Below are 27,403 nucleotides of genomic sequence, written 5' to 3' on the forward strand. Positions count from 1 at the left end.
AGGTCTAAAATCCTCATTGTTCTGACCCTTGAGCCTGTTGGTAGCCTTAACAGCTGCAACGTCCTGCTTCCACATTTCATGCTGCACCATGGAGCACAGAACAGGGAGCACCTAACCCTGCCTAGGGCAGGTGCACAGGTGGCATGGGGAAAGGTTTCCCAGGAGTGGACATTTGGTCTGGGTCTTGAAGGATGAATAGGAGTTTGCCAGTTTTAGGGCAAAGTAGAGAAAGGCATTCCAGGTGGAAGGAAAAGCATAGGAAAAGGCAAGGAGTTTTATAAGAGGGCATAGGAATTTTGAGGGAAGAGAGAACAGGGTGGTTTGACGAGGGTGTGTGGTGGGAGAGGAGGCAAGATGCGAAGGGAGGTTGGGATTTTAGTGAGAAGGGCCTTGAAAACCAGGCAAAGAGACTGGGTCTTTATCCTGCAGGCTTTGCGAGCCACGGGAGTTGAGAGTCCCTAGAACTATGGAAATATTATGGCAAGTTGCTGTGATGTCTGTTTTTACAAAGTCCCCTGAAGCAGTGCTTCTCAAACCACCTGTGGAGAAGGACTGTTTGTTTTTTTTTTTTAATTTTCGAATCTGTCACAGACCAATACTTTTGTTAAATACAAGAAAGATGAATTACTAGAAAAATAAAAATTTAAAAAATACAAGCCTATTTTTCTCATTATGAGATTCAAGATATAAAATTACTCTATCAAATTGCTCTACAATTTCTCATCCCTTAATTTCTGCACTCACTTTGATAGAGATGAGCTTGTCCTGGGACTTTTGTTAAAGGCACAGGTTGAGGACAAATGCGGGTTCTCCTAGTAAGAGCTAAGTGATCTCCAACAAATACCATTTTGGAGATGAGGAACCTGTTGCTCAGAGAAGGTAAGTGGGATGCCCAATATCACACAGCTGGTGAGGGGCAGGGCTGGGACTCAAACTTGCAGCTTTCTGCCAGGCTGCACGCCACCCACGTGGCAGGTGCAGCCCAGTCTCTCAGCAGAGCACCTGGGCCCAGTCCCTTAGCCTTGTCCTTCCCCTTAACATGAGGTCAAGAGCCCTGCAGATGTGGAAATGGAGCCAACGTAGGAAGGGAACTTCCTTGCCCAGGGTCCCACTGCAAGAGGGTGGCAGAGGCAGCCAGCCTCCAGGTCTCCTGACACCAGCTTGTGCTCAGTTTCGCCACTCCGCCTACCTCTGTGTCTGTGCAGTGACCTCCAGGCCAGAGAGTGCCAAGGAGGGTAGGGGTAGAGGAGGCAGGAAGAGTCAGGAAAGTCATCAGTTGCTGGCAATTACGTGGCGCTTTGTCATTCTTAATTAGCTCAGCAGCTCCATAGGATGCCAGGCTGAGGAGGAGACAGCTGCTGGTCCCACCCAGGAGGGCGGTCTGGGCCGGTAGGGGCTCCTCAGGAGACCTCCCCCAGCCCCTTTAGGTGCTGCTGCTTCTCCAGCTTCAGAGGGTCACCCACGTGGTGGGTGCACTCAGGACCAGAGAACAGAACTCAAGTCAAGCCCTTGGGTGTGTACGGAGCACCTCGCCTGTGCCAGGCACTGGTCAGCTGCTCTCAAGGACCCTGGGGTGAATGACGGTTTCCAGCCCCTGTGCTTGAGGCATGCTCTGCTGCTGGGGCAAACACACAAGTTCACCAAAAATCAAAAACAGGTGAATGATAACCAGTGTTACCATCTACTGAGCACGTGTCACGTGCCAGGCATGGGGCTAAGCATTTCCCATACATTATCTCACAGAAGCCTTGCAAAGCCCTCTCAAGCAGGTAATATCCTCATGGTACAGATGAGGAAACTGAGGCCCAGTTAGCTAAGGTTGCATATATACAGGTGGAGGCTCTGGTTTTAGAGCCCAGGTGTGTAGAACTCCAAGGTCAAACAGTTGTCTAGGAGTGAGTTGAGTGAGTGTGTGTGTGTGTGTGTGTGTGTGTGTGTGTGTGTGTGTATGTGTGTGTGTGTGTGTATTGGGGAGGGAAAACCGGTGTGTGGGTAGCTGTGACTGTGGGTGTCGGGGAGGAGGCCAACCAGACGTTCTGGGCAAAGGTGAGGAGGCTGGGAAAGTTGAGGAGGCGACCTGGCTGGATGTTTCTATACGTGGAAGCAGCATGGAAAGGGTCTGAGGAGGAAAGTGCTCAGAGGCGACTGTCTGGGGCTGTTGGGGTGGTGGGACACAGCAGGCAGGAGAGGCCCTGTGGGTTGGGTGAAAGGTCAGAGCCAGGTCTAAGCAGAAATCCCTGGGCGGTAACCCTGGTTCCCTCAGATTCCCTGCGAAAGGGCTGTCTCCGACCTGGGTCTGAGGGGAGTGGGGGGCGGGGCACTGGGGAGACGTTGACCTACCCACAGCTCAGACAGGGCCAGGCTGGTCCCAGTCCCAAGAGAGCTCCCAACCCTGGCAGCCAGTCAAGAATTATGGTAATAATAACTGCTCCATCTTCACTGTTCACGCAGTGAGGACAGTGATTTTAGTTTTATAAAACTAAATGTGACATAAATAGCACTTATTATATGCTAGGTATAATTCTAAAGATGTTCCAAACATTAACTCTTTTCATCCTCACAGCCACCCACTTTTACAGATAAGGAAACTGAGGCCCGTGGAATTTAAATGACTTGCCTAAGGTTATAAAGTAAGGAAATTAGGGAGATGGGATGCCAGACTCCAGTGTCCATGAGTTTCACCACGGTGTGTTGCTAGTGGGGTGGGGATGGGGTGGGGCAGAACACACACGCTGCTGTAAAAACTCCCATTTCACAGATGGAAAAGCTGAGACCTGGTCAGGTGAAGAGACTGGCTCAGGAGAACAGATTATTTGAGGAAATCAGGGCTCCTGACCCCAGCCTAAGGCTTTGGTCTTGGTCCCACTGCAAGCCCAAGTGATAGCTGGAGAGAAGCCAAGATCCCTCCCAGCCCCCTGGCACCCACTGTCTCACTGGGGTAGGGGAGAGGACCCAGTAGGGGAGAAAACAGTAAGATTACAATTCTGATACCATTTTCCTAAAGACAAAAGCCAGTTATTCCCATAGGTAGCTTTTCCCTCCCTCTTATTGGTTTTTTTCCCTTCTGATTATTAAGGAATATATAAGCATTGTAAAAATTTTTTACAAAGATAGATCAGATAAGCAAAAAAGAAAAAGAAAAACCACCTTAAAACTCCTTCTTGAATACTAGTGTATTTTCAAGTTTTCTTTGCTCCCTCCCTATTTTCATAAGCATCCAGGCTAGAAGGCAAGAGACCTGGTTCTGGTCCAGGCTTGCTGTGTGACCTTGGGCAAGTCTCTGCCCTTTTCTGGGCCTCAGGCTCCTCACTCGTGAAATGAGAGTTTGGACATGATGACCTCAGAGGAGGCCCCTCGCAGCTCTGACCTTCTGTTTCTGCTTCTGTTTCTGGGACTGGCAGACAGGGTACAAGCAGGCTGCCCCTCTGCGGGGGATGCATGGCTGACAGCTCCCAGCAAGTCACCTCCGGGAGGATGTGATGGCCCTGGAAACAGCCTTCCCTGCAGCACAGAGTGCCCAGGCTTGCCTGCTTACTGGGCCCATATGGTGCCCCCTGCCAGCCGGACACCACCAGCTGCCCTTCACCAGCCAGCCCTGGGTGATTACTTTTCCTTCAGGCTTCAGAATGTTCTCTCCGCCCCAGGGCCTAGCTGGCTCAGGGCTGGGGGGCTCAGCCCTGTGGACCTACCTACCCATCACCGCAGCCCTTTGCAGGAGAAGTTAGCCTGCTGTGGTGAAAAGCTGGAGAGAGGGAGGAAGGGAGGGAAGAAGGGAGGAAGGGAAGAAACGCTGACTGTATTCCAGCTCCATTTGGACCCCTTGCTAGACATTTGGGATTCAGAAATAAATCAGAAAAGCTTACTGCCCTTGAAGGACACAAAGTCTGATGGAAACAAAAAGAGTAGAAACAGGCAGCCGCAACAGTGCAGAAAGCTCAGGCCTGTGGCATCCCGCAAGGAGTAGCCTCACTGATAGATGGTAGTCAGGAAAGCTTCCTGGAGGAGGCAACTTTGTAGGTGAGTTCTTAAGGAGAGGACTCAGTCTTTCCAACTCATGTTATTTATTACAGACAGCCCTATGGAATAGGTATTGTTGCCTTTTATACAGCTGAGGTTCAGGAAGGAGAATTTGCAACCACTAAAAGAAGGAAAGCTGAGTTCAGACTCTTGGCATTCTACTCTGGCCTAAGGAACTGGGTTTGAGTTTGATCCTAGCCTCTGATTTGCAGATACCCGTAGTAAGTGCTTCTTTCCCAGGCCTTCGGCTCTTATCTGTAAAGTGGGTCTACTGCTGGCTGCAGTGTTATTGGAGCAAAGGACAGAATGGCCAAAAAAGCACTTAGTTTATAAACTGAGAGAGGAATGTCAGCCTCCCTGTCTCCCTGGGGACAGCGCAGTCCTGTCTTTCCCCCAACACAGGAAGAGAGGACTGCTGCCTTCTGAGCTCTAGAGGCAATCCCAGAGCTGAAGTTCACCTTACTGATGCAACAGGCCCACCCCTGAGATGAAGCCAGGATGTGGCCTGGATATATGTGTTCTCCTTTTGACTCCCCTTGGTAAAGCCTGACAGGAAGGCACAGGATCCTAGAGAGAATTCTAAATCCTGGACTTAGAATATCTGTGCTTGAGGAATTCTAGAATCCAGACTCCCCTTGAAGTGCCTCCTAGCAAGCAGGGCAGGCTCTGTGTCAGGGTCTGGTAGATTGGAAGAATCACTAGAGACAGGATCTGGTCTCACTTTACAGGTAAAGATTAAGACCCAGAGGGGAAGGATTTGCCTGAGGTCACACAGCAGGTCAGTGCTAGAGCTAAGGCTCCTTTCCCCACACCTCAGAGCATAACACCAAGGCCACACCACCTCTGAGGCTACTTGAGGAGTAGGGTGGGCAAGAGGCTGCTCAGAGTGCCCACGTGGTGCCAGGGAGCAGGCTGAGTCTGTTGGGTGAGTAAAGTACCCAGCGGGTCTTGCTAAGGCAAACTTTATATTCCTGCCCTGTTCCCAGCAAAGTTCTACCAGGGTCAGCTCTCTCTGCAAGCTTCCCACTGCAGTGGGCATCACCTTCCTCTTGGACAAGCCCCTTCTCTCCCGCCCTCAGTCTCCCCATCTGTAAAATGGTCTCCAAGCACCTTTCAGCTGTCTAGAAATCCTAGGTCAGCGCCTCCCGAGGCGGGGGCGGTGGCTCTCGGACCCTCAGCCTCCTACCTGGTGGGAAATAAGGGGCTTGGAGAGAGGGAGAAAAAGGGGGGCGTCAAGGGCTTTCGGCTCGCTGCCGCAGGGGCGCCCTTTGTCTGGACAGCCTTGGGGAGCGGGGCAGAGGCCGGGCGGGGCGGGGCCGGGGGCGGAGCCTGGCCGGCCCTCGCCCCGCCCCGTCGGACGTCGGCGCGGAGCTCGCGCGGGGAGGGGAGGAGCGCGGGGCCCGCGCGCCGCCTGGCCCCGGCGGAAAGTTTTCCCTGACGGAGTTTTGGCGGCGGCGGCGGCGGCGGCGGCGGCGGCGGCGGCCGGAGCGGCCATGGACGCGCTCAGGTCCGCCGGGCGGGCGCTGATCCGGAGCCCCAGCCTCGCCAAGCAGAGCTGGGGGGGCGGCGGCCGGCACCGGAGTGAGTGTGTGCGCGTCCACCGGGGCCCGGCGGGGGCGGGGTGGGGGTCGGGGCGCTCGGACCCGCCTCGAGGGCCCGGGATGGTGGGGGGAGGCAGGGCCTGACCCGCGCGCCCTGTGGCCCGGAGCGACCTTACCTGGCCCTGCGGGGTTGGGGGTCGCCGAGGGTCAAGCTGTGCTCCCACTCCGGTCCCCATGCTGTGCGGCTGGGGAGGAGGGCCAGAAGCTGGGGGAAGAAGCCGGAGCTGGGGGTCCCCAGGTGCGGGCTGCAGTCGGAGGGGGTAGCAGGTCAGAGGAAGAGAGTTGCGCGACCCCAGCACCTCCCCTCCTTGGACAGCCGGGGGAGGCTGGAGCTCAGCGTCGGTACCCAGGGGAGGGGGCGTGGGATGGGGACTCGGGAAGATACCCCCATCCCGCACCCCAGCACTCTGGTCCCGAGGTCAGCGGTCGGCGGGAGCCCACCTTCCCCATCCCCCCAGTCCAACCCACGAGGTCATCTTTTGACTCCCTGGCGCCTAGATATCGGCTCAGTGTGAGTCCGGGTTCGCAGGTGCCTGCTTGAAGTTGGGGGCGACACACTGGCCCATCTAGACCCTGTTGTCCTCTCCTCTGGCCGAGTCTAGGTGGCACGGCCGGCCTCCTGGCTATTTTTGAAACCTGTTTGTTTCTCGCAGCTCCCCGCTTGAGCTTCGGAGGTCCCTGGGCACCCGGGCAAATGGCAGACTCTGCCGCCACCTCTCCCAGGGGCGTCTAGGAGCCTGGGAGGAACCTCACCCGGCTGCCCCTCCTCTCCCTGTCTCCAGTTACTCTCAGGGAACCTGTCACCTGGCACCTTCCCCTGAGGCCTGAGATACCCAGCCCAAGTCCCTCCTTTTTCACGAGGAGAAGCGGAGTGGCTTGCCTGGGGTCACGCAAGCCTTCCTGGCAGATACGGAGCCAAAGCCAGGGCTCCTGCACACTCCCACTGCGCCCCTGCCAACTGCCTGGGACCCTGGCCTCTCCAGGCACCAGGAAGCCGCTGTCAGTACCGTCACACCCCACCCCCTTCCCTCTTGGCCTTCCAGGGCTCCACCAGGGGAGCCCGAGTTCCCTCGGCCCAGGAGTGCCAGCGTGTCTGGGCCTAGGGAACCCGCCCTTCCCCGCCTCTTGCCCCACTCTGTGGTTCCAACTGTGCCTGCCCACGAGGCTGGCATTGGGAACATGGGCTGGTGTCTGCTGGTGGGGGTGGGGTCAGAGACCATTAGGACCGGGCCAGGCCAGGGATGCACCCATCTCCCACATTTATTGACTCCCAAAATAGCTCCTTTAAATATTCGTAGGATTTGATCAGGACTTCTGAGAAAGATGGACCGTTCCAGTGGGGGAACCCTACAGTTTTCTCTAGGGATAAGGGAGGGGGGCGGGGCTCTGGGCAAGGGAAGAACACTTAGGAGCTGGCTTTCCCTTGGTATCCCCCACTCAATATGGGGAAGAGGGAGAGGTAGCCACCTTGGATGGTAGAAAAGAGTTTCTTCTGCCTGCTCTGATCTTGGACAAGTCACGTGTCCTTTCTGAGCCTCAGTATCCTCATCTGCAAAATTGGGAATGAAGTTCTAACCTGGCAGGGATGTTGAGATTGTTGACAGTCACACTTCCTTCTGGCACCTAGTTGGTGGTTTCCTTCCCCCCGCACTCCCCTTCCCCCTGCCTGTCATGTGGACCTTCAACGTGATACTTAATGTGGTGGAAAGAGTTTTGGGGGTTCAGAGCCTGTCTCTATGTGCAGAGGAAAGGGGAGGAGAGCCCCCTTCCTCTTAGGCAGACCCTAGTAAGCCCAGAGTGCCATCCTGGAGCCTTCTGGACCCAGAATAAGCTGGGGTGAATCCCCACTTGTCCATGGTTATTAAGTCAATTTTCTGATCTGTAAACTGTCAGTAACAGTAGTACCCACCTCAGATTTTGTTTTTTGTTTTTTGTTTTGTGCGGGCTAACTGAAGGCATGTTTTGCCTGGCATGAAGAAAGACTTCAATCAATGGTACCTACTGCTTTTTTCACTCTACCTTTTACATAGTGTTTTTGCTTCCATTATCCCATTTGCTCCTGTGAGGTGACAGAGCAGGGATTCTTATCAGACTCATTTTTCAGATAAGGAGCCTGAGGCTCAGGGAAGTGGAGTCATTGGCCCTGACATAGAGCTTCCAAGAGCTAGCTCCAGATCCGTAGCCCAGGGATCTTATCAGTGTGGCCTCATGGACTCTGGCCACTGGAGTGACTGGGGCAGGGCTGGCAGCCCCTGAGGACAGCGGTGGCCACAGGTAAAGAGGGAAGCTGTGGGGTGCACCTGGGGGTGGAATGCTGGGGCAGCCTGGCCTACGGTGCTGTCTCAGCCAGGCCTTGGGCCCAACCCTCAAGGTGTGAGCCCTGTGCTTGAGTTTTGGGGCCAAACTGAAGCCAGTGGAGTTAAGGTTAGATTTGATACCCGCTATCGCCTGTGACTTGCTCCTCACCCCTCCAGGTCCTCCGCTGAGATTAGCATGACCATTGTTCTATTTGCAGAGAAACTGAAGCCCAGAGAAGGGCTTGCCTGAGGTCCCAGAGCAAAGCCAGCAGCAGACAGGCTTCTTTGCCCTGAACGTCAGGGCCCCCTGTCTCCCCGTTAGTGCTGACTTCAAAGGAGGGCTCTCTCCTTCTCCCATACATGGCTTTTGCCCCATCTCTTTGGGAACCATAAATATTCTGTCTCGGGCCCTGGCGAGGGTTTTCCTTTCTTCTAGCTACCCGAAAGGGTGGCCCACCGTGGCCCCTCAGTACCCGTATTTCCAAGAGGAGTCCCTCTGACCCTCAAGCTCCCCCATGAGTTGTCAGAGAACTCCGTGAGAACGGAAAAAGAAATCTGAGGTGCAGGTTTCAACAAAGCTAGTTCATGGTGGAGGGCGGGGGACGAGGATCCATTCATACTTGTTTATAATGTTTACAATGAAAGATGTAAATAAACCCCAAACCATAATATGTATTGAGCGCTGCCTATGTGTCAGGCACCAATGGAGGTGTCAGGGAGTCTGGTGAGTGAGCCCGTCTCTCTTCGATGGGGGAGGAAGTAGACAGCATGACCAGGGTGCAGATGAGTGGTGTGCTTGTGGCTCGTGGTGACGCGAAGAGGAAAGTTAAAGTGGGTGAGGAAATGATGGGTAGTGTCTTTGTTTGGGTTCTTCTAGAAACAGATGCTGAGACAGGGATCTCAGTACAAGTCACTTATTTGGGAAGAGATCCCAGGAAATAGTCTTAGGAGAAGCGAGAAAGGAAAGGAGTCCAAAGAGTGGTCAACATGAAGCCAGTTTCCATTGTGGGTGACTGGGACGCCACCCTGTGGGGAGCTCTGGAGCAGTTACTCCATTTGAGGGTGAGTTCTTGTCCGTGGTGGGAGAGCAGGGCTGCTGGGGAGGGGAGCTTTTACAGCGCCAGCCCGCGTGGGCAGCCAAGTCTCCGGTAGCCGGAGAGTGGCACGTCGGATGGCTTGTGTGGAAATGGTACCCACCGAGGAGATCAAGGTGGGTGAGATAAAGGAGAGTGTCAGCGCAGGGAGTCAGGGAAGGCCTCCCAGAGAAGGTGTGGAACACACCTAGGAATACAGTGCAGGGAGGGAGGAATCTGGGAACAACATTCTAGCCAGGGGGAACAACAAGTGCAAAGGACGTTTAACCGGAGCCTGGGACTCTGCTTCTCACAGGTCTGGCGGCTGAGGGAGGGGTGTGTGGCTTGGAGTCAGGTTACCCACTGCTCACTGGAAGTGAGTCCCACCCTTCTTTCAGGCAGCCTGCAGGGCAGGATACCGGTTCTTCCTGGGTGATCCTGAGCCTGGCCCTGCTCGTGGGCAGGGGCTTGGTGCGCTGCAGGAGAGGGTAGAGAGCACAGCGATAGGGTTCAAGGCCCAGCACTGTGGATTATGAGTCATGGCCAGACACCTCTGCGTGTCTTCATCTGTGAATTGGGAGTCCTGATATATCCTTGACTCTTCTCATAAAGTACTGCAAATGGCTGTGTACACATTAAAGCTCTTTGCACTTCATCCTTGATAATGACACAACACTCACACGTTGTATCTACCAGACATGGTTCTAAGCCCACCTCATGTGGGTACTAATTTCATCCTCACAACCACCCCATAGGGTGGTGGTGTCCGCATTTTTAAATGAGGAAGCCAAGGACCAGGGAGGTAGAGTGACTGTGAACTCTACAGCCTATCTCCAGACCTCATCATTTTAACCTTGATGGCACATGTTTCTCTTATAGTATAAGTGGGTACTTAGGAAATGGTAGCTACTGCGATGATGATGATGATGATGATGATTTTTTGGCCGCACCCCACAGCCTGTGGGATCTTAATTCCCCAACCAGGGGTTGAACCCAGGCCCCCACAGTGAAAGCGCCAAGCTCCAAGCACTGGACCACCAGGAAATTCCCTTTTTTAAATTATTATTTTCTTTCGATAATCTTAACAACTTCTGAAATTTGCCTAGCACTTTTTCACATGCTGAACCTTTTTCTGATGATGCTCCTGCAGGACTGAGCCCATTTGTCAGATAAGGAGACTGTCACCTAGAGAAGCAGCCACACTCCAGGTCGCAGCAGAGCTTCGGTCCTCTTCTGAGATGTCATTCTGCGGCTCCTGAGGCCATCTCCCCGCCAGGCTGGAGGAGGCTGGAGGAGGCTGGAGGCCAGGACCCTGGTTAGAGGTTCCCTCCTGGTGCATGGGTTTGGCTACAGCTGTGATGTTCCAGACACCAGCCAGGCTGGGTCTCCCAAGGCAGCAGAAGGGGCACAAGGGCACCCTGCCCAGCTCTGACTCCTGGCAGGGGACCCCTTAATAAGGAAAGAGTACATGTTTGCAGCTACAAGTTAGACTGGGCATATGGTCCATCCGTCCCCAGCTAATTCTGACAGCAGGTCATCTGTAAAATTGCAAAGTTAAAATAGCGCAGTCATTACCCACTACAGGGCCAAAAATAACCAGGACAGGAACAGGGCTCTGGACTCAGGCCTGTATTTGCCTGGGGGCCTCTGGGAGCTCTTCCTGAAGCCCTGGGCTCCTCCTGGGAAGGAGCATGTGGCCTCCAGCCTATGTGGCTGAATGGTGAGCAGGGCGGATGTGGTAGTGAACTCTACCTCTGTCTTTACTGAGTGCTACTAGGTGCTGGTTTCTTTAGGGAGGGTGTGGCGCTGAGCGAACTTACACCTCATTAAAGAGATGAATCATGCCCAGAAGTACAGGAGTGGAGGCAGGGTTCCCTGGAGGGGAGGGAGGATCTCCGCTGGGCCTGGGAGGGCAGGGAGAAGTAGAGACAGAACAGCAGCATTGAGCAGGGGTGCACCTTCTCCATACCAGCTTCTGAGGGAGGCAGACACGCACGGAAGTCCTTCAAGAGGAAAACACACAGCAGGCAGCCGCTTGGTGGTGGTGATATGGCTGCGGGAGGAAGAGAAGGAAATCCACACTCAAGAGGGGCAGAGCAACCCCCTGACAGGAGAGACGAGGCCCGAGGAGGCAAAACCATGGGTGGGGCCCTGTGCTGAGCACATTACATTTTATTATTTCATTATCTCATTTTATCATCTCATCAAAGGGTCAGAACAGCCCCGTGAGCTGGAGACTTTTGCTTTTCTCATTTTATAGAAGAGACAGCTGAGGCTCAGGGAAAGTAGCTTGCTCAGGCTCACTCAGTGGAATCTAGGATTAAGGCCCTTGCTCTTAACCAGTAGGCTATACTGCCTCAAAGGAGGCTTTCTGGAGGAGGCTGGATGTGAGGGGTTTCAATCAAGCAAAGGGAAGGGCATTTCTAGTAGAGGGAGCTGCTTGAGCAAAGGCACAGAAGTGGGAAAGTAAATGTTACATCACGGAAAGAAGCTCAGCACAATTGGAACCTCTAGTGTGTGCGCTTGCATGTGTGTGCGTGTGCTTGCATGTGTGCAAGGGTATTGTGGGGGAGAGGAGGCTGGGCAACCTGTAACTCCCAGCACTCATTGTGGAAGTTTCCTGTAGTGGGTTGGGAGCTGGGGTCCCTTGGACTTGCTGTGTGACCTTGCACAACTTCCATCCTTCTCTGGACCTCAGTTTTATCATCTGTCAAGGGAGGGGGTTGGGCAGAGGGTCTCTGAGGCTGATGAGTGGCAACCAGTCTACCAGGGCTCTCTTCCAGGAGGCCACAGAAGAGGGGAAGGATCAGGCCAGGGAAGGAGGATTGCAGAAAAATGCCAAGCATTTCAGAGGTCAGGGTCGACTGGGGAATGTTTTGACAGCAAAGAGGTCGTCTGTGACCTTGGCAAGCTTTGGCCCTTTTGGAATGGAGGGAGCGGAAGTGGCTTTGGAGAGGGGCCAGGAAAGGGCTGAGCTGGCGGAAATGGGAGAGAGGAGACATGAAAATGGGGGGAGGAAGGATGTTTGCCTTGGGCAGGGATGGATAAGGAGATGAACAAGGCCACCCCTGATGGACTGATATTGCCTGCCAGGAGTCTTGTATTGAGAAACAGTTCAAAGCCTTTAAATCAGAGGGAATAGAGCTGCAATTGATTAGCAATGTCTGCCAAGGACACAGGCGATAGGCATGGCCGCACGTAGTTTGCCATCCTTGCTTAGATGAATCTTGGGTTGAAAGTGGTGGTCTGGGCATCTACCTACACAGGGGAAGCCTCAGGAATTAAGAATTATGGGGGAAATACCTCTGGCTCTAAGAACTTCTCCATGATCTTTTGCTAAACTGAGGGTAGTTTGCCTCATGGCAAGATGGTATTGCCTAATGGTTAGGAACTTGGGCTTTAAGCATCAGATTGCCAACGAATTTGACAAATTACTTGTCCGTTGAGCCTCAGTTTCCTCATCTGTGAAATGGGAATGAAAGAACGGCAACTTGCAAGGTAGCCGTGAGTGTTACAGGTGATGGTAGGAGCTGCGGCTTTGCTGGTACTGTGGCCTGTGCTGCTTGGTAGCTCTCCTTTGCCCTAATGGTGCTAATATTCTTGGTTTCTTGGAGAGCAAGGCCCATGTCTGAGTTTCTCCAGGGTTCGCCTCACCAAACCCAGGACTGGCACAGCTCAGGGACTTTCTGATTCTCTTTGGAGGATCAAGTGAAATAGACTTGTGGTTGATGGGACAGAGGATGGGGTCACTTTGGGATCTTCTCAGTGGGAGCTGGCTTCACACGGGGTGGAGGGCTTAGGGCAAAGGCTGGAGGGCAGTGGGCCAGCGTCCAGAGCTGAGGATGGGGTTGGAGGCATTGCAGGCCTGAAAGCAGCCTTGGGGTTGTTTGGGTCATTGTTTCACTCAGGAATGCCAGCTGCATGCCAGGCTCTGGATGACAGGTTAACCAGCTCCTGCTCACCTGGGGCTCAATCTGGGGGGACTCGGTACTCCTGTGAGTTCCTGTGTGACCTCTCACACGATGAAGACCACACTTCCCCTCCTGTCCTTCTGCCTGCTCAGGGCCCTCTCTCATGTAGGTGTGGCAGAACGGGGGCCTCTTTCCAACTCTACCTCCTGATCTGTTTCACCACGCAGTGAGTCAGGCGCATCCCCTCCTTTCCCAACCTTCCTGACTTCAGTGGTCAGAGCACATGTCCTGCTGTGCGCCATTGCTGCAGCCCACGGGTTGTTACTGTCAGAGAGGAGAGGGGCCTTCCCCAGACCATGCAGGTGCGGGCAAGCAGAGCTGGGGCTGGAACCCAGGTCTTCTGGACTCAGTGGCCTTCACAGGGGTCTTTTGAGCCGTCACCTCCCCCTTTCCCCACCAAGCCTTACCCCACCCCCACTCTTGTTGGGTGGCTCTTTAGTGGTCCCCCCTTCTCCCTACCTCATGGTCTCTGCAGCTGTGCAGATGGAGGAAAGCAGGCCAGGCTGGGGCCGTGGGAGCCACTCAGTTTTGAATTCTGACTCCAGCCCTTTCCTCATTGTATATGGCCTTTGTCTGATGGCCTCACCTCTCTGAGCCTCAGTCTGTAAAGTGGGAATGATACGTATCTCATCCGATTGCATTGAAGACAATAAGGAAACGGCATGGTGCGCCCTCAGCAGGTGTTAACGTGGAAGTTAAGAGTTTGGGCTTTGGACTTGAAAAGAAGAGTTTGATTCTTGGCGGTTGTACTGGCCGGCTCTGTGGACTTGGTCATGTGATTTCGCCTCCCTGGGCCTCAGTGTCTTTGTCTGTAAATGGATATGATAAAAGTGTCTGCTTCATAGGTTCTCTTGAGGGTTAATGAGAAGATTTTATGTAAAGCTTCCTACCACGGTGCCTGATATGTACTAGAAAGTGTTAGCCCTTTATTAAAGAGGAAAATAGTGGTAGATGGGGGGACCCCAATGTCCCTTGCTGGGTCTTCCTAGGAGATGGGGGCCGCCAGCACTGTTGCCGTGGTGGACTCTGCCCAGCAGGGTCTGAGAGCCTGTCCTCCTGTGCCCAGAGCTGCCTGAGAACTGGACAGACACTCGGGAGACACTGCTTGAGGGCATGCTCTTCAGCCTCAAGTACCTGGGCATGACGCTGGTGGAGCAGCCCAAGGGCGAGGAGCTGTCGGCCGCCGCCGTCAAGAGGATCGTGGCCACGGTGAGCCCAGTCAGGGCGGGGTGACGGGAGCAAGGGAATAGCTCCTTTGGTGGGGGGGGGGGGAATGGCGGCGGGCGGCACCCATCCCATGCTTATCACCCTGATTGAATGTATCCGAGCTGCCCTGCCCCTGCGCCCCCTGCGTCCAGCTCAGAGACCCTAGAGGGGAGCCGTTGGGCTGGCAGGGTCGGGTCAGTGTCCCCCTCCCCAGCTGCTGTGGCCATGGCCTCCCTAAGCCTCCCCTCCCTTGGCTCAGGCCACTGGCCTGGGATTGGTAACTTAGTGCCCGGGAGTGATAGTGGTGGGGATGGGGGAGGTTGCTGGCACGCCCCCCTTATCCTGTGGCCCGAGGGACAGGGTGGCCCTCCAGGACTGGATTTCTTCCCCAGCTCTGAGTGAGCACGTGCCCTAGGCGTCCACCTCTCTTGATGGTCTCGGCCTCCTCCATGCAGGCCCTGGCGGTACAGTGGGTAGAGCACAGAGTCCCCATCCTGCTGGGCGGTGGTAGCACACTCAGCCCTCACCGTCTGAGGTCCCTCCTAGCTGTGTGTCCTTGGGCAAGTCCCTTAACCTCTCTGAGTCCGTTTCCTCCTGAGGCAAAGCCCTGCCGCCTGTGAGGATGACTCGAGGTCCCATGCTTGCAGACAGCAGGTACTCGGTGAGCCACACCTGCCCCTATTTTTATTAGAAGGAGGTGTTGGCTGAATTGTCTTCCCTGTCGTGTGTGCCAGTCACCTAAGCTGAGGCCTCCCGTGGGCCTCGCGTCTGGGGCTTAGAGCAGCTGGGTATAGCCCACAAAGGTGGGTCCCAAGAGGCAGGTAGGCTCCTCTGACCTACGTCTGCCCCAAGGCCAAGGCCAGCGGGAAGAAGCTGCAGAAGGTGACTCTCAAGGTGTCTCCACGGGGGATCATCCTGACTGACAACATCACCAACCAGCTCATTGAGAACGTGTCCATTTACAGGTACGCCCAGCACTGCCCACATTCACTCAGGTGCGCGGGGCAGTGGCCGGAGGGCTTTGTCTGAAGCCAGGCCCCACCACGTCCTGTCTGGGTGACCTTGGGGCCTCAGTTCCCGCCTGCCTCCACGTGCTGTTACGAAGCCCTGGATGCCCAGCTTCTGGCTCACAGAGAGCACGTGGCTACATGGCAGTTGCTGCTGCCATTATCACCCATGCAGCCGCCCCGGGACACCCCCGCCCCCCACCCCCGCCCCTCAAGTGTGTTGCTGAGTCAGGCTTGGAGCAGAGCGCTGCACCGTGACTGCCTTTCCCGCGGGAATGCGGCAGCTCAGCTCTGGACATCTGGCCAGGCACCCAGGGAGTCCGCAGCAGAGTCTGAGGCCAGAGTGTGGATGATCCCTGGGGGGGTGGGGGGACTGTGCACAGGGCAGCAGGCCTGGCCCTCGGAGCCTCAGGCTCTCTCTCTTAGCTGCTCAGTTTTAGGATTTCAGAGCTGGAAGAGACAGACAGCTCAGGTCCATTTTCCAGATGGGGTAGCTGAGGCCCAGAGAGGGAATTGCCCAAGGCCTCGCGGTGAGATAGTGACTGAGCTGGGCCCACGACACCGAGGCCGAAGTTCTGTCAGGCCTTGTGTCCCTATACCCTCTTGCTTTGTCTCCAAGCAGGTGGCTCAGCCCCCTGGAACACAAGCCAGTGCTAGGGGTGTTGGGGGTGGTTTTAGAGCTTCTAGCTGGTGTCTTCCTCGCACCTTCCTGATTCTACCTGCCTCCTTCAACCAACATTTTCCAAGTACCTGCTCTGCTGAGGTCTGTGTCAGGGGAGGAGTCAGACCCAGCCCTGCCTTCAGGGAGCTTCCAGTCTAGGAGGGAATGGAGGGGAGGACATGGGAGATAGAGTATAAGTGTTTCCCAAGAGGGCAGAGAAGGAGAGCCCCACCTGGGGAAACCTGGGAGGCCCTTTCATGGGAGGTGGCACCTTGCTGGCGCTTGAAAAATAGCAGGATCTAGTTTATTGATATTGAAGACCCAGGGCATTTAGGACAGGAGGCTGGGTCCCCTGGGATGGAGAAGAGGCAGCTGGGAACCTGGCACCCCCCCCCCCCCCGCCCACCTGGGGGTTTTAAGTGGTGCTGATCCTTTCGTCAATGCCTGTGGTTGAAGCTGGGGCCACGTGCTGTGAGGGAGTCTGCGGAGCTTCTGTCCCGCTTCTGGGCTGCCCGCTCCTCTCCTGAATTGGGATTCCCAGGATGACCGGAGGCAGCGCGGAGGCACCAGACAAGGGGGGAGGGGTGTTTCAAGAGGCGGGAGCGTCTGTGCCTCCCTCGTAGGCCCCCGCCCCACTCCCAGCTCCTTTTCCCCTGGCCACAGCGCCGGGAGAGCCTGTCCGCAGTCTCAGTCACCCTGGGAGATATGGGCCTGCGACTCCTCTGACCTGTGTGCATGGGTGTGATCAGAGGCAGGGCAGGTGGGGGGCGGTCAGGTGGAGAGCACTGTGGGTGGGGTGGTGTCCCGCCCCCCTTCCCAGCTGGTCAGCACGAACCCTGAAGAGGCAGCATGGCAGTGGTCATGGCCTCCGGAATCTAACTTGGTGGTCTGAGACGATTAGCCTTAGGTTTCTCACCTAAAAAGTGGGGATAGTACTAGCATCGCTTCTAGTTCTGAGAATTCAGCAAGGTGATATCTAGAACGTTGCCTGGTGTGCCTGGTGCGGTAGTCTAGTTCACCTACAACTATTTTGGGATGTGGCTCAGTAAGGGGGGGTGTGTCCTTCCTCCAGTCTTTCCTACTGCTCCTTCTTGCCTCGCCTGGGTTCCCCACCACTACCACACCCCACGGATGGCCCAGGATGCCAGGCCCAGAGTCCTGCCCTGGTGGAGTGGGATGGCAGGCTCTCTGAAACTCAGGGAAGATGCTCTAAGGGGCATTCCGGATGCGGTCAGGACCCTGTGCCGGAGTCTGGTGACACTTCCCACTTGCCTTTCAGAATCTCCTACTGCACGGCAGACAAGATGCACGACAAAGTGTTTGCGTACATCGCGCAGAGCCAGCACAACGAGAATCTCGAGTGCCACGCTTTCCTCTGCACCAAGCGGAAGATGGTCAGTGGGGAGAGGCTGGGCTTGGGCAGGCTCTAGCCTCGCCCTGGCAGCCCTGCCTTTGGGGGCCCTGTCTAAAGGGGGAGGCAGGACCAAGGGTGACATCAGTTAAAGTGTGAAATCCCTGGGAACCTCTAGCGGGCGCTGAGAGCTGTGGGCACCTTGTAGGACTACAGTCAGGTGGGCCACCTGTCAGGATTGGCCGCCTTCAGCAGGCCTGTGGGCAGTGACAAGCCCATGCTCTCAGTGAGTGCCCTGAGCCCCTTCCTCTCTATAATGTGATTTGATGGATTTGAGATCTGGGGGGGTCTCCTGTTACTGATATAGTCTGGGGGTGCTGGGCCTTATAGGGATTAGTCTTTGGAGACTGGTGATCAGAAGGGCTCAGGGTGGAAGGCAAAGGTGAGAGCCCTCAGAGGACCTGGCTTGCTGTGGCCATAGCAGGGAGGGACATGGCCATATTTTGGTACCTACCCTGTGCCTGTTTCATGGTGATCTTTAAGGTATCGTCTCATTTACTCCTTAGAACAACTCTGCAAGGTGGGTGCTGTAACTGTTCATTGTTTTTATTTTTATTTTTAATGAGGAAACAGCCTCACAGAAGTCAGCTGTCTTGCTGAAGATGACGTAGCTAGACAGGCGGAGGGTCTAAACCCACGTTTCTTCCCTCTCTGCGTGACTGTGAGGAGCCAGGAGCCCCTGACCCCATTTCCAGGCCCCCCGACTACATCTAGCTAGGATGAGTGGGTCCTCAGTGGTCTCTGGGCTTTTGTCTTGAACTTTGTGGCAAGCAGCTGGAGTGAGTCAGCCTTTGTTGAAGGTTTTGTTTCTGGGGACCCTGAGGTCTGAGCAGCTGCCTTGTAAGGAGGTTCCCAACATTTATTGATTTAGTATTGGCCTCTGTGTTTGAAGCCCAGAGCCCCAGTTCCTGTGCCCTGTGGTCCGTATAGCCAAGGAGACAGGATCTGTTCCCCTTCCCCGTCATCAGGGAGACATCCAGGACATCACAGTCTTAAAGTGCCGCCCCCCGCCCAGGCTTTCCGCTGTCCTCCAGGGCTCCGTTTCCAACCTCAGAGCCAGTAGGGAAGCATCTTCCAATCTCCCTGTCTGCTCTGTCGTCACGTTGCTATTTCTGGCTCTCGCCCTCCTACCTCCCTCTCGTAAGGCCCTTTGTGATTGGGCCCGCTGGGTAATCCAGGATAATCCCCCATCTCAAAGTCCTTAACGTAATCACGTCTGCAAAGTTCCCTTTGCCATGTAAGGTAACATTCACAGGTTCCAGGGATTAGCGTGTGGACATCTTGCGGGGCGGCGGGGTAGGGGAGTGGGTACAATTCCTCCTACCACAAGTCTTGTGGGAGGAGCACAGCAGGAGGAGACAGACCAGGGGCCTGATCCCCTGTGACCGCGGATAAGACGCTGCCCTTCTCTGGGCTGCATGCCCTCAGCAGAATAAGGAGGTCACTTCAGTGGCCTCCAGGATTGCTCTGAAAGGTCCCAGTTTCTCGGGTGCACCTTGTTTCTGTCCTGCAGACCCAGCGTCGCCAGCCGCTCACCCAGGGCCTCGTGATGCCCTAGGTCCCTGCGCTGCGGTAGCTTCTCCCGTGACAGCCTTGTTCCCACAGAACGAGCTCATTGTGTCCCTGTTGTTTGTCTCTTCCTCCCCACTGACCAGAGCAGGCGCTGGGCAGGGGCAGCTGGCCCCTGGCCATCGCTGCGGAGCAGGGGCTCCCAGTGCGCAGAGGCTTCCTCTGGGGTGGGGAGGTCGGGGGTAGAAGAAAGTGGATGCTGGCCCAGCGGCGAAGGGGGCCTGGCCTTGGGCTAGAAGGCTTTAGACAGGCTTGAACGAGACCCGTCTGCCCCAGGCCAGGAGGTCAGGTACTGGGAAAAGCAGCCGGCCGCCGCTTGGCAGCAGAGCCATCGGGCAGAGGGACGGGCTCCTGCCGGACACCCGGGGCCCAGACGCTTCGCTTGTCGTGGCCGCGTCTCATCTGCATCAGGAGCGGCAGGATCTTGGCTTGTCCTTCTCCAGCCTTTCCCACCTGGCCTCCGCACTTCAGGGAGCCCTGAGGAGGCCCCTCAGAGAGACAGCCCAGCCCAGGGTGGTGTAAATAGACCACCTGATGCACGGATGGCGTCCTTGTGGCTCCTGGGGCCTCAGCCGAGCCCAAGCTGCCTGTGTGTTGTGGCCTCGTGGTCTGGCTGCGTTGGAGATCCCGAGACTCTCAGGGCGGAGTGGAGGAGTCCGCGTTTCTGAGGAGGAGACAGGAGGCGAAGGGGGTGCCTCAGGTTCCGTATCTCGCCTGTTGGCAGGTCCCTCCACAGATGTTTGCTGCTGCCTCTCCCAGACTACGCTCTGTGTCGGGCACTGGGGACCCAGGGCATTGGCCGTGAAGATACGAATGAGGTGATGGGAGAGACGAGCCAGGATTCAGTAACTGGCATGTGGGCAGCTTGGTTCTCAGGCGGAGGTTATCAAGTCACGCTGGAGCTCATGAAGATTTCTCGGAGCAGGATTTTGAATTGGGCTTTGAAGCCTGAGTAATAAGTAGGAGTTTACTACAGGGGGCAGGATGGTGAGAGGGTGGGTCCGTGCCAGCACAGGAGTCAGCACGTGCAAAGACGTAGAAGTGCAAAATTAAGTGGTGTGATTGGGGGTTGGGGACTCAGATGTCACCCGAGCCTGTGTGGGTGGCAAGGTAGAGCCAGCCTCGGGGGAGCCTTGAATTTGGATGTTGACATAGCTCTCAGTCGTTTTGAGCCAGGGCCCAGAGTCTCCACATCCCCACCCTTCCTTGCTGAGCTGCCTGAATGAGCCAGCCGCCTATGACCCAGCCACATGGAGGGGGAAATGGGTCCCCTTCTGGGTCACCCACCAGTTCAGCTCAGCTCAGCTCGGCAGCACACCCACCAGGCCTCTCTTCCCCGGTGACTTCTGTTGGGCACGGCCAGGATAAGGTTCTCCACAAGGAAACGTTCCCATCTGCCCACCTGGGAGGCCTCAGCCAGCACTTCAGCCTCTGGGCTCTGAAGTGGAGGTGCCATTACTGGCACTGGTGGGGAGCCCAGGGTTGCAGTACAGGTGGGCTCCCTAAACTCCCTGCTTGCACCTGGGCTTGGGTGGGGCAGGGCTGTTCTCCCTCACAGCAGCGGCATTCCTCGGGTAATCCTTTTGTGCGGCAGTTTGTGCTTCTGGGCAGCCTGGCTGTACAGGGCACCTGGCCTGACTTGGTTTGAGTACCTGGCTGGGAACCTGGATCCCGGGGTCCTGGCCCCAGTCTGCAGCCCTAAGCTGGTCCCTGTGAGAAGCTAGCAGCCCGGTTACCTGGAACAAGACAGCGACTTGAAAAACTGGGCAAGGTAGTGCCTGGTCAGGGTAATAAGATAGATCTACAGGCCAGAGGCACTCAGGAGGGGCAGGCACCTGGCCTGCGGACTCAAGGAGGGTTTTTCAGTGGGCAGGCCTGAGCAGTCCTTCTATCTAATGCTGGTGCCCAGATTCCTCCAGTCGCCCAGGAAAACGGGGCCCACCACCTCCCAGTCACTGCCCATCCTGGGCTTGCAGCCACCTGCATGCATCTGCATCTTGAGTTATATTTGGTGTAACTTGCAGCTTGGGACTTCAGGGCGAAAGGGCAGGGATGTATGCAAATGAACAAGCAGATTTATGCAAAAACAGTGTCAGGCGTGTGCCCCCAGATTTCCTGGAGGCAAAAATAATGGTGTTCCCACCTCCCTGCCACCACATCGGGTGACCAGCCCTTGCTTGGGTGTATAGTGATCTGACTCTGGCTGGTAATTAGCCCATATTTTTAGTTCATGGGCAATTCTCAATGGTAACTGGGTCTATTAAACTTGATTCAGACGTGACAGCTGAAATTGTAAACAGCTGTGAAGAGTTTCGTACTTAATTACCATATTTAAGTTTTGCCATAAAGCGCCCGTACTTCCATCAAAAATGTAAATGACGGAGACATTCAAATGAGATTGTATACTTCGTGAAGTTTAATTGGCATGGATCAGTCAGCTTGTTTAGGGATTTTAAATTTAAAAAAAGAGTTTTAAAGGCAGTAGCCACAGATTCATTTCTCAATTACATTGAGTTGTCTGGTGGAGGGGAAGGGAGTGGGGCTGAGGCTGGTTAGGCCTGAACTTGTTGTGCACTTGAAAGAGTCTGGTGCTTTCTTCCCCAGGCCGGGCTTGCAGAAGGAAGCTACATGTTGCTTCCGGCTACCGCTGCGAGCTCTGGGACTTCCACTTCCAGAAGCTGAGCTGATTAACCCTGAACTGGCATCAGAGAGGAAAGGGCTGAGATGAAGGTGGGCTAGGGGTTGGTCCTGGTGAGGCTTCAGGAGACCTGCGCCCAGGCAAATGCAGTTCAGCCAGCCTCCTAGGCACCCCTGGAGGGCTCTGGAAATCAGGGGTGTTCAGAGTTAACGCTTGCCTTTAGGGAGCACCCAGGTGGGGTAACACAGGTGTGTGAGCTGGTGACACTTTCATACGCATGACAGCAGAGAGGTCGGCAGGGCTGTGGGAGCCCGGTGCCTGTGACATGACTTGACGTGGCGTGAGAGAGGTAGGGACATTTGAGTTGGGTTTGAAGGGGTCGATGGGAGTCCCCCACCGGTTGAGGGACAAGGTGTGGCCCTGCCTCGCAGGTGGATTGTGGCACTGGATAGTTTCAGCCTTCTGCTCCGGGCCTTCATGGACATCTTGTCCTTCCGGGAAACGGAGAAGCCTCCTGCTACCTTTCTGGCATCCAGTTATAAGCCCCTCTGACCACAGTCTAACCTTTGCCTCTCCAGCCGTGGCTCCTTCAGGCAGTGGTGGGGCCCTTTCCAACTCTGGCTTTTCTGCTCTCTAATTCTAAGCACTAAGTTACTGTGTGAAGTCCTCAGGCAACTAGGGAAGGCTTCTCAGAGGAAGTAAGCCTCAGTTAATTGCATTTAGGGAAACTCAAAGGGGAAGGAAAAAAGTGTAGGTGAATAGCCATTGCCAAGGTAGGGGTTGGAGTACCAGTGGGAACCTTGGCTGGGCCCCAGGTTGTAAAGATGGGGCCCCCTGCTGCCTGGGGAAGGTGTGGCCTCATTACATCCTGGCTGCTTTGGTGACGTGGGAGGGGCCCGCACTCTACCCCCGCCATCAGGCATTCCAGAGCCTGGGACAGAGCCAGGGTGGGCCTGCCCTGGACGCCCTGGGCCTCCAGTTGAGACGTGCTGTTACCTGCCTCGCACTGTACCCTTCCCCCGACCCCACTTCCTGTTTTTCAGGCCCAGGCTGTCACCCTCACCGTAGCCCAGGCCTTCAAAGTCGCCTTTGAGTTTTGGCAGGTATCCAGGGAAGGTGAGTCGTGTTTGTGGACGTAGTGGGTAGGTGGGGTGTAGGGGGGCGTTGAAGAAGACCAGCAGAGCAGTAGGGGTGGGGAGGATGGTAAAGGCTCTGGAGTCAGGGCTGGGCTGACTGTCAGCTTCATCACCTGCCTGGTTTGTGGCTTTGGACAGGTCCCTTCACCTCTGAGTCTGTTTCCCCATCTGAAGAATTGGGAACAGCTGTCTCCCCCCCCAGGAGGCCATGCCCAAGAGTCCTTGTGAGGATTAAATGAAATATGTAAAGTTTCTTTTCTCCCATCGGGAGACCTAACACCTGTCCCCTGAGGTTGGCCACAGCCTGCCCCTCCCCCGTGGTGGCTGGGGATGGAGCACTGGGGTCGGGGGCTGCAGTGTGCTGTACCTTGGTCTCACAGAGAAGGAGAAGAGGGAGAAAACCAGCCAAGACGGCGGGGACGTCGTGGACGGGGGCCGCCGAGACAGCGCCCCTTCGCTGAAGAGCCGTGAGTCTTGGGCAGGGAGAGGGGCGGATTCCGCTGCGTGGCGTGGGGCCCGCGCTTCCTCCAGAGGGCCCCCTCCATCCCGGTCTGGGGAAGACGCCTGGGTTTTTATTTTTGTTTTGTTGTTAAACAAGTAATGCTTGTTTATTATAGACAAATTAGCAAATGTAGGTAAAGGGGAAAAATTACTTGTTTTGGTGCATCTTCCTCCAGATATGTCCCTATACAGATATATACATCTGTGTATATATCTCGCCCTGTACACTTTACATCTTGTTGTGTGATCTCTTAAAAAGCTTAATACATGTTGTGAGTATGGGCTCCAGCCTAAACCATGAGTGGGAGAGAGCGTTCCACCTGTGGGCAGCTGTCCAGCTGCTTCGGGAGGTGCCAGGGTGGGGCTCTGGGTGGGCTGGGTGATAGGCCTGGAAAGGCCATGCCCGAGGAGAGAGTCAGGACCAGGGTAGCCCAGGAGGCTCCAAGATGGGGCCAAGAGATGGGGCTGGGAGACAAGAGCCTTCTCTCCCCCTGACGCACCTGACCCTTCACAGTGGTCGCCACCGGGAACCTGCTGGACTTGGAGGAGACGGCCAAGGCCCCCCTGTCCACGGTCAGCGCTAACACCACTAACGTGGACGAGGCACCGCGGCCTCAAGCCTTAAACAGCAGCGGTGTTGTCTGGGTGAGTGGTCGTGTGGCCTGGGGACCCACCAGGGATCCAGGGAGCCTCAGCCTGATCCCTGGACGAGGCCTAAGGCAGCTCCAGGGTGCAGGCGCTGGCACCCATGCCTTGCAGGCCTCTAGGAGGGCCTGACCCAGCCTAGCAGCACCCAGGCCCAGGGTAGGGGATGAACAATGTCCCCTTTGAACCTAGGGCTGCGTCCCCAACAGGCTTGGCTCCCAGCACAGCTGTCTCCTCACAATGCCCGGCCTCTTGGCCTGAGCACCCACGGCTCTGCCCACTGCACGACCAACCAAAGGCCCCCTTGTTCTCAGCGTGGGTAGTTTGCTTCTGACACCCCTCCCCCTCGGCCGTCTGAATGAGGAGCCTGAGAGTCAGGCAGGCAGCCTGGCCCTTGACTCGCTCTGTGACCTGGGGCAAGCCCCATGACCGCTCTCTGTCTCAGCTTTTTCACTCCTTCAGTGATGATGACCTCTGGCTGCGGAATCTCCCAGAGGAACGTGATTTTTTAAATTAAAAAATTAAAAATTTTTTTCATTTGAAAATAATCTCAGACAAAAAAATTACAAAACCAGTACAAAGAATTCCTGTTCCCCTTCATATAGATTTTTCAATTGTTAATATCTTACATAACCACATTACAAAGATCAAAATCATTAACACTGATACAATACTGTTACATAATCTACAGACCTTGATTCACATTTCTCCACTTGCCCCTCCAGTGTCCTTTTTCTGGTCCAGGATCCATTGCAGAATGACTTGTTACTTTACTTGTCACATCTCTTTAATTTTAAAAAATCTGGAACATTGAGGGACTTGAAAGCTGTCAAATCCCATTCTATGTTGGGGGCCACCCAGCGTCACCCAAGCAGGTGCTGTGAGCCTGTTCTCTGCGGTCTGAGAACCAGCCTTGCCACCTGCCCGTCCTCCCGGAGGCTGTGCGGGAGCCTTACCCGTGGTTTCCCCACCTAGGCTGTGGGGATCCTGCCATCAGTTATCCCTCAGGAGCTTGGAGTTTTGACTCAGCTTTTGAAAGCTGGTGAAAGCAAGAAAACCTTCTTCCCACCCTCTCCTGCTCAGAATATGAAAGCTGTAGAGATCATCCGGTCCAGTCCCTCATTTTGCGGGAGGAAAAGCTGTCTCACAGAGGAGCATGGACTTGCCTAAGGTGTCGCTGAGTCATGGCGCAGCTGGGAATTGAACCTCTGGCTCTCTAAGCACCGAGGTGCCCTTTCTCCTCTCCCACATCCCAGGTTTGGGTCCCCGTGTTGAGATGCTGATGGCAGTAGCCAGGCCGGAGGCCTGCATGTGCCTGTTCCTCCAGGTGCCCACCAGACTCTCACACTTGTGTGCCGCGTCCCCGTAGCCTCCCAGGGCTGGGACAAGCCTGGCTGTGAGCATGGGCTCCCCTCTGAGGGTTCCTATCTCCTGCTTTGTTTTCCCCAAGGAGCTGGATGACGGCCTGGATGAAGCATTTTCAAGGTAATGTTAGCTGGGCTCCTGGTGCTGGGGAAGGAGGCCTGGCACTTGGGGGCTGGTCTCCAGGGCCCTTTGCCATGTCTGAGAATGTGAACTCTGACCTTCTCCAGAGCAAAAATCTCAACTCGCATACCTCCAGGGGTGGGGAGCTCACTGTCTGTCTGGGTCTGCCAAAAAGTTCTTGCTGTTGAATCAGAAGCTGCTCCTTGTGGCTGCTCGATCACAGGTTGAGCTGAACTGAACACACTGCAGCTCAGGTTGGCTTCCTCTTCCTACACCTGGTATAGCCCTCAGAAGTGGGCTACTTTGCAGGCTTTGTTCCCTCCAGAGGTTTTGCATTTATGGAAAGGGGCAGGGAGAAGGCAATGTTTAATTAAGCCCATAGAGCATTACCTGGAGGAGGGATGTGAGGCCTATTGGGAGATATTTGGTCTAGCCAGAAGCTGCTGGCATTTCCGCTTCTCCCAGGGGCCACCTCTGCCCGTGGCCACCTTTAGCTCAGGCACGCACCACCGAAAGCGCTGGCTGAGGCGAGGCCCGGGCAGCTCCGGGTTCCGAATACTGGGCCCTGGTCAGCCAGGCCTGCCTTTCTCCCTTGGGACCCTCAGCAGCCCCCACAGCCCCATCCCCCTTCCCCATCCCCTTCCTGCCAGAGCCGGTGGAAACCTCCCGGCCCAGCCCCGGCGGGGGGAGGAGTGTGTGTGGCCCCTTCACGACTCTTTTTACCATCTTCCGTGCTTCCCTGGCTGACTACAACCCCCTTGTTTGAAGGAAATCTTTCATTTGCTTTCTCCAGATTACTAAAGTGCCCTTAATGAACAACTCTGAAAATCAGCAAAGCATTAAACAGGAAGTAACACTATCCCATAACCCCACAGCCCAGACTTTGGGGCTTAATTTGTGCTAATCCTCTACCTATACGTTGTTTTGCATTGATCGGCTCGTCGTGTTTGCATTCGGGGATCCTGATTTTCACTTAACGCTGGCGTCTCAGGAGCATTTCTCCGGGCTGTTAAAAACTCCTTGTAAACACTTCTTTTATTGACTGCCTCACGTTCTTTTAAGGACATGGGCCGTAACTTACTTCTCTCTCCCTATTCTTTGGACACTGAGTCGTGCCCCCTTTTGAGTTTACTTTGTGGGCAGCAGCGTGTTGAACGCAGTTCCCGCCAGGGGTCCGCCGCGGTTGCCGCAGGCTGCCTCCCACGCCTGCCCGTCTCTGCCCTGGCAGTGCTGCCCTTTCTCCTCTCTGCTGAGCATTTTCTGATGGAGTCGTGGACGGTGTGGGTGCCCCGGCCTCTGCGTGGTGGGCGTGCCACTGTCTGCCCCTCAGTTTTCTGAGCTGCTTGACTCTCAAGGGTAGGCTCTCTGGTTAGAGGCTCCGCCTCTCCTGACATCCAGGTCTTTCTTCTTTGGCCCTGTGTCCTGCCGTTTTCCCACCCGTGCCCTCTCACTTCTGACCCTGGTGCTGGCCAGACTGGACTGGCTCCTCGGTCCCCCACCAGCTCCTTGCCTGGGCCCCTGGCTCACAGAGCTCTGCCTTCCAGGCTTGCCCAATCTCGGACGAACCCTCAGGTCCTGGACACTGGACTGACAGCACAGGACATTCATTACGCCCAGTGCCTCTCGCCTGTCGACTGGGACAAGCCTGACAGCAGTGGCGCCGAGCCGGACGACCTCTTCAACTTCTGAGGCCTGGGGCTGGCCGGACACGCGATGAACCAAAGCCACCCACTTCGGGGGTGGGGCCAACTCCAGAACCCCCAGCCACCCTCCTCCAGTCGGCAGCACTGTCAGCCTGCAGATCAAAGCTGCAGCCAGTCGAGCAGAGGGAAAGAGAGAGTTTTTTTCAACCCGTTCTTTCTTTAAGAACTGAAAGATGTCTTGAATATTTATTCAGTGACTCCTGGTTCAACTCAGAAGCTGGTTTTGCATCAGGCACGAGTGCGGTGTTATAACCAGCTTCCTGCCCTCTCTTAAGCGAGCTCTGCTCTGCTGTGGGTGTCAGGATGGTGACCAAAGCATTTCTTGTCCCTTCTCTCCAAGGGCCCAGATTTCCCTGGAGGCACCCCTGCTCCTTACTGAAAGTAGTCAGATCGTTCATTTCTGTCATCCTCTGAGCACAGGAGGGCACTGTAGCCTCGGGAGAGGACTGCGTCATGTAGCTTGCCTTTCATGGGGGCCCCGG

The 27,403-nt window shown here is 55.5% G+C and overlaps 1 protein-coding gene across 7 annotated transcripts; it reads left to right on the plus strand.

Moving 5' to 3' along the window:
- Positions 1-5,418: 5,418 nt before the first annotated feature.
- LDLRAP1 (low density lipoprotein receptor adaptor protein 1) lies at positions 5,419-27,110 on the plus strand. 7 transcript variants are annotated; one of them, XM_057700720.1, is made up of 10 exons: positions 5,520-5,598; positions 10,139-10,303; positions 14,026-14,168; positions 15,018-15,130; positions 17,113-17,227; positions 22,495-22,567; positions 22,968-23,054; positions 23,603-23,733; positions 25,184-25,218; positions 26,763-27,110. In XM_057700720.1, exons 3-10 carry the CDS (start codon positions 14,073-14,075, stop codon positions 26,905-26,907), a joined length of 795 nt encoding a protein of 264 aa, XP_057556703.1. In that variant the 5' UTR covers positions 5,520-5,598; positions 10,139-10,303; positions 14,026-14,072; the 3' UTR covers positions 26,908-27,110. The 7 variants fall into 7 exon arrangements, with proteins under 7 accessions (XP_057556696.1, XP_057556701.1, XP_057556698.1 ...); XM_057700713.1 differs by lacking the exon at positions 10,139-10,303 and having other exon boundaries at positions 5,419-5,598; XM_057700718.1 differs by lacking the exons at positions 10,139-10,303; positions 26,763-27,110 and adding an exon at positions 26,012-26,750 and having other exon boundaries at positions 5,455-5,598; positions 25,187-25,218.
- Positions 27,111-27,403: the final 293 nt, after the last annotated feature.

The sequence above is a fragment of the Hippopotamus amphibius genome, chromosome 1, assembly GCF_030028045.1.
Source record: "Hippopotamus amphibius kiboko isolate mHipAmp2 chromosome 1, mHipAmp2.hap2, whole genome shotgun sequence".
Taxonomy (NCBI): Eukaryota; Metazoa; Chordata; class Mammalia; order Artiodactyla; family Hippopotamidae; genus Hippopotamus; species Hippopotamus amphibius.